The sequence below is a fragment of the Ranitomeya variabilis genome, chromosome 1, assembly GCF_051348905.1.
Source record: "Ranitomeya variabilis isolate aRanVar5 chromosome 1, aRanVar5.hap1, whole genome shotgun sequence".
Classification (NCBI taxonomy): Eukaryota; Metazoa; Chordata; class Amphibia; order Anura; family Dendrobatidae; genus Ranitomeya; species Ranitomeya variabilis.
This window is the reverse complement of record NC_135232.1, coordinates 873711548-873724763: the sequence shown is the minus strand read 5'-3', so window position 1 is coordinate 873724763 and position 13216 is coordinate 873711548. Positions and strand designations below refer to the sequence as shown.

Sequence of the window (13216 nt, the reverse complement as noted above, 5' to 3'; positions counted from 1 at the left end):
AAAGTGACAGTGGTCAGAATTGTAAAAATTGGCCTGGTCAATAAGGTCAAAATTGGCTCGGTTCCTAAGGGATTAATTTGGGTAGGCCCCAAAACATTGTGAATGGATAATAAAACAAAGGAAGTGCAGTGGAGTCTAACAATGACTGGGTGCAGCTGGTCTACTTCTATATTCAACCAAAAGGAACAGAAATCCTGTGGGATCCATACCTGCTTCATTTTAATGAATGCGAGCATGCCCTCGTTGGCAGGGGACAGGCATCTGCATTTGTCTGTCATCACACCTCCTGTCGTGCTAAACACTTGTTTCGACAATACACTTTCACCAGGGCAGGCCAACACTTCCAAGGTATAAAAGGGCAAGCTCAGGCATGTGTTGAATTTGGAGACCCAGAAGTTAAATGGGCCAGCCCCATCAGTCAATCAATATGTGGAGATGTGGGGACACATACTCTTCAGCCATGCTGTTGAAACTGTCTTGTTCATTGATTTGATCCCCAGCTTCACTTTCTGCCGAGCCACCGGAGACACACCTTTCCTCTGGGTATTTGGGTTCTGTTTTCTGGCTGCGGTCTGTCTAGCTTAACACAGGTGTTTTCATTTGTCCACCTATCACCTTTTGGGTGCAGCTTGATATTCGGACCCCCAGCGGGTGTTTCCTGCTGTTGATAGAACATTTAAATGAATCTGACATTGTATTGATGTTTGGAGCTAGTCTGTGAGCTTTGAGCTAAGGATTTTGGGGAGACACTTGAAAAACCAGGAAAAATCAGAGCCACCTGCTGCTCTCTCTTCTGCTGCGGTCTTGGCTTCTTCCTCTCCTTCCTGAGCAACAGGGCCATCTGGCTCCCCACAAATTCATCACCAGCACCAGCAGTGTCTCCAAGCATCTCCACACCATTCAATTGATGGGTTAAGCTGTACATCCCCCAAACACTGGATCCCATATTGTACATGTGACCTTACAAGTGATTTCTAAAGGGCTAACAATACGTTGGGATCACGGGAAACACAATACATGGTTCCCAGCCACAGCAAAATTTGCACTTTAAAAAAAAAAAAAAAATTGTAAATTTTTATTAATGTTTTATCAATTCACAAATAAAGTCAAAAGCAGCTTTTACAGTACAAAACAGAGGAATTTAGGAGAATATCTATAACTCTCCAACACGCCTACTGGATAAACCTAAACAGTTTATCAAACATGTAACCCTATTGTGAACAAACAGACAGGACATACACCAAAAGGAAAGGAGGGGAAGGGGAGAGAGCATGTGTCAAAGGGAGGAAGGATCAAGCTTCAAGTACTGATTTAATCCATTCTCTAAACTTTGCACAGCGCACAGGACCGCAGCATGACGGCCAGAAGAGGAGGACTCCAGCAGGGGAGCACAAGCTTGGGACATCCCCCAGTCATCTCAGCAGTAATACGGCCCGAAGGCCTCTCACCGTTCTCTCCGACATCATCTCTGTTATGATCCGGTGACCTTGGAGCCGCATGAGAGACTTTCTCAGGAGTAGGTGGTACCTGTACTGACCGCAAACCCTAAACTGACACCGCAACTAGAAGTAGCCGTGGGGTGTACCTAACATGTCCTAGACACCTCGACACAGCCGGAGGACTAAATACCCCTATAGATGGAAATGGGAATTCTATCTTGCCTCAGAGCAGAACCCCAAAGGATAGGCAGCCCCCCACAAATATTGACTGTGAGTATAAGAGGAAAGACACACGCAGGCAGAAAAACAGAATTTAGCAAAAGAGGCACCTCTAGCTAAATAGAAAAGGATAGGACAGAATTCTAAGCGGTCAGTATTAAAATCCTAAAAATATCCACAGCAGAAAATACAAATATACTACATCTAACTAAAGACATAGCAAGTATATCTGCAACTCCTGAGAATCCAGCATGACTGAAAAATCCAAACAAAGTCTAAGCTGGACAAAAACACAATGAATTGCACTGAATTGCAAAGCACACTGCATGTGTGCACAGAGACAAAAAAACAGACACTTATCTTAGCTGAATTGGCAGCAGAGCATGAGGAACCAGAGAGAGATGCAATCCCTCCAAGAACAATGGACAACTGGCCAGGAGTAATGGATCCTGCACACCTAAATACCTAGTAAAGCTGCAATCAGCAGAAACACCTGCCCTGGATTACCACCCCAAGACAACTGCACTACCACTAACAACCACCGGAGGGAGCCCAAGAGCAGAATTCACAACACATCTCCAGCATATCCCGCCCGATCCTGAGCCACCTTCTACATGAAGCAAGATGGCGCCCGGATTCCAGCGGCACCCTGATCCCGGAGGAGGAAGGTGTCCAGGGCCGTTGCGGAACCCGCGGATGCCGCTACAGACAGCACCGTGTTCCTGGATCTCCTGGGACCCATCAGGTGAGGTGAAGCACTGGTGTGGGGTGCTACAGCCACAAATCCGTTGAGCCCAGAGGGAGCTCCGTAGCTTCACATCCGCTCACGCTGGCATCAGGACACGCCCCCCCAAAAATAGGCACTTTTAGCAGGAGACTGGGTGGAAGACAAAGCAAAGGGACTGAAGGCACTCTCAGTCAACCAATCTAAAACCACTACTTGTTCTAGCCTCACCATTCATCGAACGTTACTTGGGCCTACGAAATGACACAGAATGTCCTGTCACCTTCTTCCAGGTGATTCATTTGTGCGCATAGCAGGTGCAGATCGACCACATTGCTCTCACCTTCCAGCAGCTATATCACCAGCAACATTTACTATTTGATGCCCTCTTCATTGTTTTCTACAAAAATTTTTTTTAGAATATTACACTGCCTGTATACAGAGAGAGTGGTCAGCAGATGACTACATTGACTGTTTTCAGAGTTACCCCCCACCAAGAAAAATAAAAAAAATAAAAAAACAACACATACTAAAAATGTGTTGGATACCTCCTCCTAATACGCCTATTCCACCTACACCGACGTCTCCTCCATTTGGACCTCTCCTCCATTTGGACCTCAACCTCCTGGTTCAAGATTATATTATTTTTTCTTTGTTTTTTTATTCTCTGTTACTTTAAGACCTTTTCCTGTCCACATTTGTTTGCATGGCAATTGTCCTGCTCTTACACCCATTTAACTTCCTTTTTTCAGCCCCTAGCCCTTACTCTGATCATTTTACTCCACTGAAGTTCGGATCCTCATTGACTTGAAAGGGATTCGGAGTTCTAGGTCAAGTTGGAGTCCAGAACCAAACTGTAAAAAAAAAAACAACATCCATGGATTTGCTCATCACTATTGTTAATGGCTATAACCATGGATATCTAAGCTATTGCATGGGGTAAGCGACATAGCTTACAAAAAGAACTATACTACTTTTAATTGAAATATTTATTATTATTATTATTACAATTATTATTATTCCTATGATATATTGGGATAGGATCTTCAAGATGGGAATACCCCTTTAAGTTCCCAGAATGATTTTTAACGCTGCATATTTAAGATGGGCATAAAATAGAGCGTATTTCAGTAAAGTGGATGGGATTTATAGAAATAATTTTAAACGTCACGCAAACTGACCTGCAGTGCATGTTTCAAATCCGCAACCTGTCACTTTCTCTTATGAGTATGCTGAGATTCGTGAGCATATTTTCCCTATAGAACTGCACTGGATACAGTAAAAAAATAAAAATAAAAAATACATGCGTAATAGTGCGTTTCTGCTGTGGAAAAGCAAAACAATCGCATGCAATCCATACTTAACTGTATGTCAGAGTCAAATACAAGAAAGTATCAAAAATAAAGCAACTCGAATTAAAATATGCAACAGCAAAAAAGGCAGAAGTGTGTTTCCTGCCAACACTCTATATTTGCAGCAGAAACATCTACTGCAAACACTGAACATATGGACACATTAAATGTACTTAAAAAAGCCAATCACTGCATTGAGCTACCAAACGTGCAGCCTGAGCTTTCACAGACATCACAACGTGAGCAAAACCTATTTCATTTTCTTTTGCACTGGAATGTAACTCATTGTACCATGTAATACTGCAATTTCCCTGCTCTTACTTTTCCTGCAGTCTCCATTTTTCCAACAGGCCCTCAGTAGTAGTAGTAGAAGGGATCAGCCACGTCTGTTGCATACAGATTTTCTTGCTGAACCCACCCTCCGTCACATGATGGAAATTCCAGCAGCTGCTGCTCATGAATTCTGCAGCGCTCAGAACATAATTGCACAATAAGTTGTGGCATCAGATAGTTTATTCGATAATTATCTAGACAGGTCTCACCAACGTGAGGAAAGCTCAAGATCAAAACTAGAACCTATTTAGTGCTAATTGTGATAATTAGGCTTTATATTAGGAAGGCTGAAAGCCAAATCTGCAAACGTAAACTAAGTACATAGCCTCGTGAGATGATAGCCTCGATTCATTAATGAAGCCAGTGCTGAAGTTAGGTGTGCCTAAGGCTATGTGCACACGTTGCGGATTTTGCTGCGGGTTCGCAGCAGCTTTCCATGCATTTACAGTACAATGTAAACCTATGGAAAACGCAATCCGCAGTGCACATGCTGTGGAAAAAAACGTGCGGAAACGCTGCGGGGTTACATTCCGCAGCATATCAATTCTTTGTGCGGATTCTGCAGTGGTTTACACCAGCTCCATAATAGGAATCCGCAGGTGTAAAACCGCAGGTGGAATCCACACAAAATCTGCAGTAATTCCGCAGTAAATCCGCAGGTAAAACGCAGTGCCTTTTACCTGCGGATTTATGAAATCCGCTGCGGAAGAACACATGTGCACATACCCTTATTCATTAAGAGATATGCGCCCTTTACTGAATAATGGCGCAGACAGACGGCCATATTTGTCATGCGAGGATCGCATCCAAGTGCACGGACTGGCCAGTACCTCTCCTGACATGAGCGTGACAGCGTGACGAATTTCTCTGCAGGTGTCACGTTCAGGTGAGGAGAGCGGACGGTCAGTCCGAGGATTGCGATGCGAGAAATACATCCGCCTATCTGTGCTCTTAGGCTGAGGACACACTAGTAATTTTAAAATCAGTCCGTTTTTGATGCAGGAGAGTCAGACGAGTATAATACAAGTGTCATGCGAGTGTCACCCGTTTTTAATGCGAGTACAATCCGATTTTTCACACCTAGCATCCGATTTATATCCGAATGCAGTGTGATTGCTATTTGGCTGCAATGCGATTTTAACATGAGCTTTTACATAGAGAAATTCCTTAAGTCATTTACACATAATTTTCAAAGGAAATATTCTTCAAAACATATATATATATATATATATATATATATATATATATATATATATATATATACAGTGGGTACGGAAAGTATTCAGACCCCTGTCACGTACTTGGGGTTGCGCCTGCAAGGGTTAATCTATCTCCCCTCTCTCAGTCTAGCATTCAACCTCTGTCCTATGCTGCTGTAATGGGAGCATAAATCACACACCACCCAGGCCACACACCCGCTCATACATGTTGCCACCACTCACCGAACACACTGGCGATGAGTCCCAGAAATAGTACTACTACTGTCTGCCAATCATAAGGCTCACACAGTTTAAGGCTATGGATTCTTTAGAACATGCAAGGTTCAACTTGTTAAAGTTTTATGCCTTAATACAAAAAGGTACAGTGCTTACAATAAAAAGGGTATAAAAATATGGTTATAAAAATAAACGGGAGAAAACTTAGAGAAATACCTAACTTTGCAGTCTGCGTTCTGCTCCCTGAGGGGGGGGGGGGGGTGAATATGGACTGGAACACATCAGCTTGGCTGCCCCTCAATCTGTGAACCGATTGTATGTATACAAGCCTAATTTATAGAGTTACTCTGGAGGTCAAATTTCTAGACCAGCCTCTCATGTTAATATTATAATTGCTTGTTTTTGATTGGACCACGGCCGCTCCACCAATGAGTATATTATTTCCACTGAAATTCTCTGTGTAAGTTTCTCACAGATAAAAAGTGTCAGGCTATAATTGATATCTCACTTCAAACGAGCCGAAGGTGTGAAACCATCTGTTGTGAAACGTTTCACCTTCCTGGTTCTTAGCAAGACCCCCTGGCGAGATTGGAGACAGTAGACTGTTTTCTGGGTTTGTTTTTTTACCTCTTTTGCAGATGACAAGAGCATCGGAGGAATGGGCAAAATCGTAAGTATGGCTTAATTAAGAATATTAAAGGAGTTTGTGTCATTTTTTCAATTAAAGGACTTTTTTTCTGGGTGTCTGTGTTTTTTTTACAATGTGACTATGGGGTTAGAAATGGGGGCATCTTATTGATGCCTCTCCATTACTAAGCTCGGGGCTTGATATCACCTGACAGAACAAAGGTGACATCAACCCTCCCAACTATCATCCCACTTGCCATCACTACAGGGCAAGTGGGAAGAGTGAGGCTAAGTGCCAGAATTAGAGATGCGCCTTTTCTGGGGCTGCTGAGAGCTGATGTTTTTAGCCTGGGGGGAGCCAGTATCCATAGCCCCTTCCTAGACTATTAATATCAGCCCACAGCTGTTGCATAACCTTTGAAAGTTTTTAATTATAGGGGACTCTACGTCATTTTTTTAGGGTTCCCCATTTTAAAAGCCAGTAAAGGTCTGGAGAGATCTGAAAATGGCTGTCCACTGACGTTCACCATCCAACCTGACGGAACTGGAGAGGATCTGCAAGGAAGAATGGCAGAGCATCCCCAAATCCAGGTGTGAAAAAGTGTTGCATCATTCCCAAGAAGACTCATGGCTGGGCTAGCTCAAAAGGGTGCTTCTACTCAATACTGAGCAAAGGGTCTGAATACTTATGACCATGTGATATTTCAGTTTTTCTTTTTTAATAAATTTGCAAACATTTCTACATTTCTGTTTTTTTCATTCAAGATGGGGTGCAGAGTGTACATTAATGAGGAAAAAAATGAACTTTTTGAATTTACCAAATGGCTGCAATGAAACAAAGAGTGAAAAATGTAAAGGGGTCTGAATACTTTCCGTACCCACTGTATACGTGTGTGTGTCACTGATATCTATATATCTATTATATTCTAACCTGTCAGTGTGATTTTGCTATACGCGGCACATGAATTGCCAACTTTTCAAATGCGATTGGTGTGTAAAAATCGGACAGCACTCGTATGGTCTGAATGCTGTGTGATTTCTTTTTTTCTCGCACCTGCTGCAACTTTTTTCCAGTCTGATCGTGATCCGATCCGAGCTGTGAAAAAAAATTCAGATGAACACACAATCATAGAATAACATTGGTCTGAATTCAATCTGATTTTTTATCAGATCACATTCATCCGATTTCATCACAAGGGGGAATGATCCCTTAGGCCGGTTTCACACGTCAGTGGCTCCGGTACGTGAGGTGACAGTTTCCTCACGTACCGGAGACACTGACACACGTAGACCCATAAAAATCAATGCATCTGTGCAGATGTCATTGATTTTTTGCGGACCGTGTCTCCGTGTGCCAAACACGGAGACATGTCAGTGTTCGTGGGAGCGCACGTATTACACGGACCCATTAAAGTCAATGGGTCCGTGTAAAACACGGACCACACACGGACCTTCTCCGTTTGCAGTCCGTGTGGCGTGCAGGAGACAGCGCTACAGTAAGCGCTGTCCCCCCCACTGGTGCTGAATCCGCGATTCATATGTTCCCTGCAGCAGCGTTTGCTGCAGAGAAAATATGAATAATAGTGTTTAAAATAAAGATCTATGTGTCCCCCGCCCTCCCACCCCCTGTGCGTCCCCCCGCTGTTCTGAAAAATACTCACCCGCCTCCCTCGCAGTGTTCTGTGCTGGCCGCCCCTTCTACTGTATGCGGTCACGTGGGGCCGACGATTAGAGTCATGAATATGTGGCTCCATCTCCCATAGGGGTGGAGCCGCCTATTCATGACTGTAAATGAGTGGCCCCACGTGACCGCATACAGGAGAAGATGGGGCCAGACCAGGAAGCAGCGACAGCCAACGAGGGAGCGGGTGAGTATTTTCAGAACAGCGGGGGGGGGCGCACAGGGGGTGGGAGGGCGGGGGACACATAGATCTTTATTTTAAACACTATTATTCATATTTTCTCTGCAGCAAACGCTGCTGCAGGGAACATATGAATTGCGGATTCAGCACCAGATGCTGGTAGTACGTGTGGTACCCAGCACGGTGCGTGTGGTACCCAGTGGGCACACGGGCGGCACACGTGTGCCACACTGATGTTCACCAGAAACGCAGGGGCACACGGACACGGATAATTCCGGTACCGATTGTTTACGGTACCGGAATTATTTGGACGTGTGGGACAGCCCTTAGGCACATATTACAACTGTCCTGCGCCTCCTCCAGAAATGTTGCTCAAGTCAGAGATTTTGATGAATTTGTCGAGAGGACCCGTCTGGCCAAGTTCCACTCATTTTGGCAAAGCTAGCCAAGACTGAATTAAAAATGCCAAAAGTTGTGAAATTTTTTTGCAATATTTGAAGGTTTTTTTATTCCAGAAAACTGGCAAAAACAACTTTATGAATCAGGACCTTAGTATTCAAATTGCTGTCTCCCTTCTCCAAAAAATGAAATTAAATCCTTTAGCACCTTGAGATTTTCCATTTTTGCGTTTTCATTTTTTGCTCCCCTTCTTCCCAGAGCCATAATTATTATTTATTTTTCTGTCAATATGGCACATAAGGGCTTATGTTCTGTGGGACGTATAGTGTACTGGAAATCAGGAAAAAAATTACAAATGCAGAAAAATTGCAAAAAAGTTATATTCCACAATTGTTTTTGGGATTTTATTTTATCATGTTCACTAAATGCTAAAACTGACCTGTCGTTATGATTCTTCAGGTCACTACGAGTTTGCAGATACCAAACATGTCTAGGTTGCGTTTTATTTAAAAGTAGTGAAAAAAAATCCAAAGTTTGTGGAAAAAAATGGCGCCATTTTCCGAGGCCCATAGAGTCTCCATTTTTCAGGATATGGGTGAGGGCTTATTTTTTGCTCACCAAGCTGACTTTTTATTGATACTGTCTTGGGGCAGATACAATCTTGTGATCTCCCGTTATTGCATTTTATTGCAATGTTGCGGTGACCAAAAAAACGTAATTCTGGCGCTTTTATTTTTTTTTTCGTTACTCCATTTACCGATTAGATAATTCTTTTTATATTTTGATAGATTTTTGGTTTTTATAGTTTTTTTTTTTATGGGCTAAAGGGGGTTATTTGAACTTTCAGATTTTTTTATATTTTTAAAAATATTTTTCAAATTTTTAATGGCTCAATAGTCTCCATGGGAGACTTTGAGCTGCGATCTTCTGATCGTTTGTGCTACACATAGCTGGCCTTTTGCCCTGCTATGTGTAACAGAATTGATCATCTGTTATGAATGCCAGCCACGGGGCGGCTCTCATAGCAGATCGGCAATGACAACCAAGGGGGCCTCCTGCAGACCCCGGGATGTCATGCTAACCCACCGCCACCCTGCAATCATGTGACAAGGGTGCCAATGGGCGGGGCTAGTGATGCGCTTTCAGCATGGCCACGCTAAATGTTGCTGTCGGAGTTTGACAGAGGCATTTAACATGTTATCAGCGCCTGATCCCGCATTAAAGAAGGGTAGCCAACCTATGATGTACCTATAAGTTATATGTCATTAAGGGTTTAAAAACAGCGCTCCCACAAAACGTGTTATTTCCTAAATTTGTGTACACAGATAAGTAGTTTAGTGCAAGTCATGGAGCGATAAGCAGCAAAAAAAAATCACAAATCAAAATTGCTATGGTACAATAGAGCCATCTAGTGGGCAAATAAATAAATGACTACATTTCATGATAATAAACACCATAAATGCTGGAAACAGAATGCACATGCAAACATGTAAGCTAGAAGTTTTGCCTCATATGCACTTGTTTGCAGATGCTTACTTGCACACATTTGCACTTCTAACCTTGTGCCTTAGTTGTTTGTTTATTTATTTGATCACCCGGTATTTTTCAATTATTTATCATGCACTAAGGTGACTTTTTTCCATGATTTTTGCACCGCAGCTATCTTTGACACCATGTTTATTCAGCAAGTGGTATTTTCATCACTTAGACGCATTTTTTCATTGTGGGGTCGGTCCACTCCTTCTATATTTGCACTTGCATTTGAATATTTCTTAGTTTTTCACACACCTTTACTGGTCATAACCTCTAACCTTCATGTTTTTATGCACATGAACTTTTCAGCATTTATGGTGCTTCTTATCATGAAATCTGGTTATTTATTTGCCCACTAGATGGCGCTATTGTGCTATAGCGATCTTGATTGATGATGAGTGAAGGAACCCATGGATGTTCGGGTTCGCTGAGTTCGGCCAGACTTTTTAAAAAGTCCTGATCGGAACCTGAACTTGACCCCAAACACCGAAACCTATATAAGTCAATGGGAACCCAAACTTCAGTGCTGTAAAATTGCAGTAGAAAGATCATAAGAAGGGCTAGGGGGTTGCAAAAGGAAGAAAACTGGGGGTAAGAGCAGGATAATTGCCCTGCAAACAAATGTAGATAGGGAAATGACTTATAAGGGTTCTGTTACCATAGCAATCATGATAAAATAAAATGGAAAGTAAATGAATAACATAAACATTTTCACAGTGCCCCCACAGAGACTGAGGTTTGCCACAGCCAATCCAGTTAACAATGTCACCCACAGAGCATGGAGAGCGTATCCCCACAGAAGCAGCTTACAAACCTCACCCCCAGACCGTGGGGCACAGAACCTCCACATAAGCTGATTCAAATATCACTCACATAAGAGTATTTAAAAATTTCACCCACAGAGCATATATTTAGATTTCCCTGAGAAAGTTGATAAAAAAAATTCCCTCCCAGATGATGGGGCACAGCTCAAAATGTGTGCTCCAGTAGCGTATGTTACAAATGCCGCCCATGAAAAGCTGGTAGTATGATCTTGGATCGAGCTGACAGTCCACAGCGAGGCTTGCTACCAGCAGTCCAGTTAAAATTTTCACCCACATAGCATGTTTATACTTTCCCCCCACAGAAGCTGATAATAAATTTCACTCACAGAGCATGGTAGTACCCCCACAGAATCATATAAAAATGTCGCACATGGAGCATGGGGAACAATACAATCACAGAAGAAGTCAAAAAATATCAGCCTGAGAGCATGGAGAACAATAGCCCCACATAAGATTACACTATATTTCACCCACAGAGCATGTTTTCTATTAGAAAGCCACACCCAGACAATGGTGCCCAGTACCCCGCAGACAGGGTTGCAGAGTGCACACAGCGGCTTTTGGCAAACCATTCCAACAGATACGGGTTAAATACACACAGTGCCTTCTGGCACAAGTACTACCACATACTGCATCCATACTGCCTGTCATCCAGAAGACACACTGAGCACCGTGTGCTCGGTGTCTCTCTGTGGACTGCTATTCCCTGTCTGAGTGTGAGAAAGTTCTCCTGCTCCCAGTGCAGTCAGACAGGTCCCGGGAGTTCACAGGCAGTGAACTCACTTTACCTTTCTGACGTCAGTGCGAGCGCCATGGGAAAATTTTCCACGGCACTCACGCCAACGTCACATAGGTGAAGTGAGTTCATTGGCCGTGAACTCGCAGGACTGCACTGGAAGCAGGAGAACTTTCTCACACTCAGACAGAGAATAGCAGTCCACAGAGAGACACTGAGCACATGGTGCTCAGTGTGTCTGCTGGATGACAGACTGCATGATCGCATCATGCAGCCTGCCATCTAGATGCAGCAGAGCTGGATAAGTCGTGGGACAAATGGATTAAAAGCATCTCTTCAGAAAGGTGAGGAATACTGTTTGTTTTTTTACCTCTTTTGCAGATAACAAGGACTTCGGGGGAGTAGGCGAGGTCATAAGTATGGTTCAATGAAGAATATCAGAGTCTGTGTCATTCTTTCATTAAAGGACTTTTTCTGGGTGTCTGTGTTTTCTTACAATTTGACTATGGGGTTAGTAATGGGGGCGTCTTATTGATGCCTCTCCATTACTAACTTCTAGGATTGATGTCACCTGACAATACAAAGGTGACATCAACCCCACAACTATCACCCCACTTTCCACCACTACAGGGCAAGTGGGAAGAGCAAGGCTAAGTGCCAGAATCTGGAAACTGCACCTTGCGGTGTCCTTTGAGTTATTTCTGCGTCACCTGCCCGACATAATCACAACTTAACACTTAATCCTACATCTGCCCTGGGGCTAGCTCAACCCGTGGAGAGCTGCACCATCTTTGCTGCGCCACCATCGCCCCAGAGGATCTGACTGCAGGGTTGGCTATTATACTATGAACTTTATTTTCCCCCTTTATTTCATCATTTTACATGGACACCAAGGGCAACGGACCGGGTCACTGCTGCTGTGACCTTCCCCTTTAAGGACTGCCGTGTCGGTCCCGGTACCGAGTTCCCCACGGCCTTATGGGGTGCTCCATTAGAACAGTGTGTGTGCAAATTACTGGACTTGTATTTAATTAATAAATGATTATTAATTGGAAAAAAATGGCATGGGCTCCTGCACAATTTTCAAAACCAGCAGAGAGAAAGCCAGCGACTAGGGGCAGATGTTTATAGCCTGGGAAGGGGATAATACCCATGGAGCTTCCCAGGCTATTAATATCAGCTCACAGCTGTATACTTAGCCTTTACTGGATATTAAAATGGGAGACTCCCAAAAAATGACATAAGGTTCCCCTATAATTAATAACCAGCTAAGGCTATGCAGACAGCTGCGGGCTGATATTAATAGCCTAGGAAGGGGTCATGGATATTGGCCCCGATGGCTAAAAACATCAGCACTCAGCCGCCCCAGAAAAGGCGCATCTCTAAGATGTGCCAATTTCGGCACTTAGCCTCGCTCTTCCCACTTACCCTGTAGCAGTGACAAGTGGGGTAATAGTTGTGGGGTTGATGTCACCTTTGTATTGAAAGTTGATATCAAGCCCGGCTAAGTAATGGAGAGGTGTCAAGAAGACATCTATCCATTACTAATCCTATAGTTGGTACATGTTAGATAAAGACACAGCCAGAATAAAGTCTTTTTTTTTGGAAGTGCATTTGAACAGCAAGGTGGATTGCTGTTGAGGGGAAATAGAGAAAAAAAAATCTTTAAATCTTCAGCATAGCGAGTGTGAACGAGCTGAGTGTGACCTGAGCGTAAGTGTGAACGGCGGTA

The 13216-nt window shown here is 43.4% G+C and overlaps 1 protein-coding gene across 2 annotated transcripts in view; it reads right to left on the bottom strand.

Moving 5' to 3' along the window:
* The window catches only part of LOC143788198 (alcohol dehydrogenase 1-like), an 87043-nt gene extending 82835 nt beyond the window's left edge, over positions 1-4208 (bottom strand). The window contains exon 1 of one of the 2 annotated variants that reach the window (XM_077277657.1): positions 4056-4208. In XM_077277657.1, coding sequence (XP_077133772.1) covers positions 4056-4073 — 18 coding nt within the window. In that variant the 5' untranslated portion in view covers positions 4074-4208. The remainder of the gene's footprint in view (positions 1-4055) is intronic. The other variant, XM_077277664.1, reaches the window with a different exon arrangement.
* Between the last annotated feature and the right edge of the window lie 9008 nt (positions 4209-13216).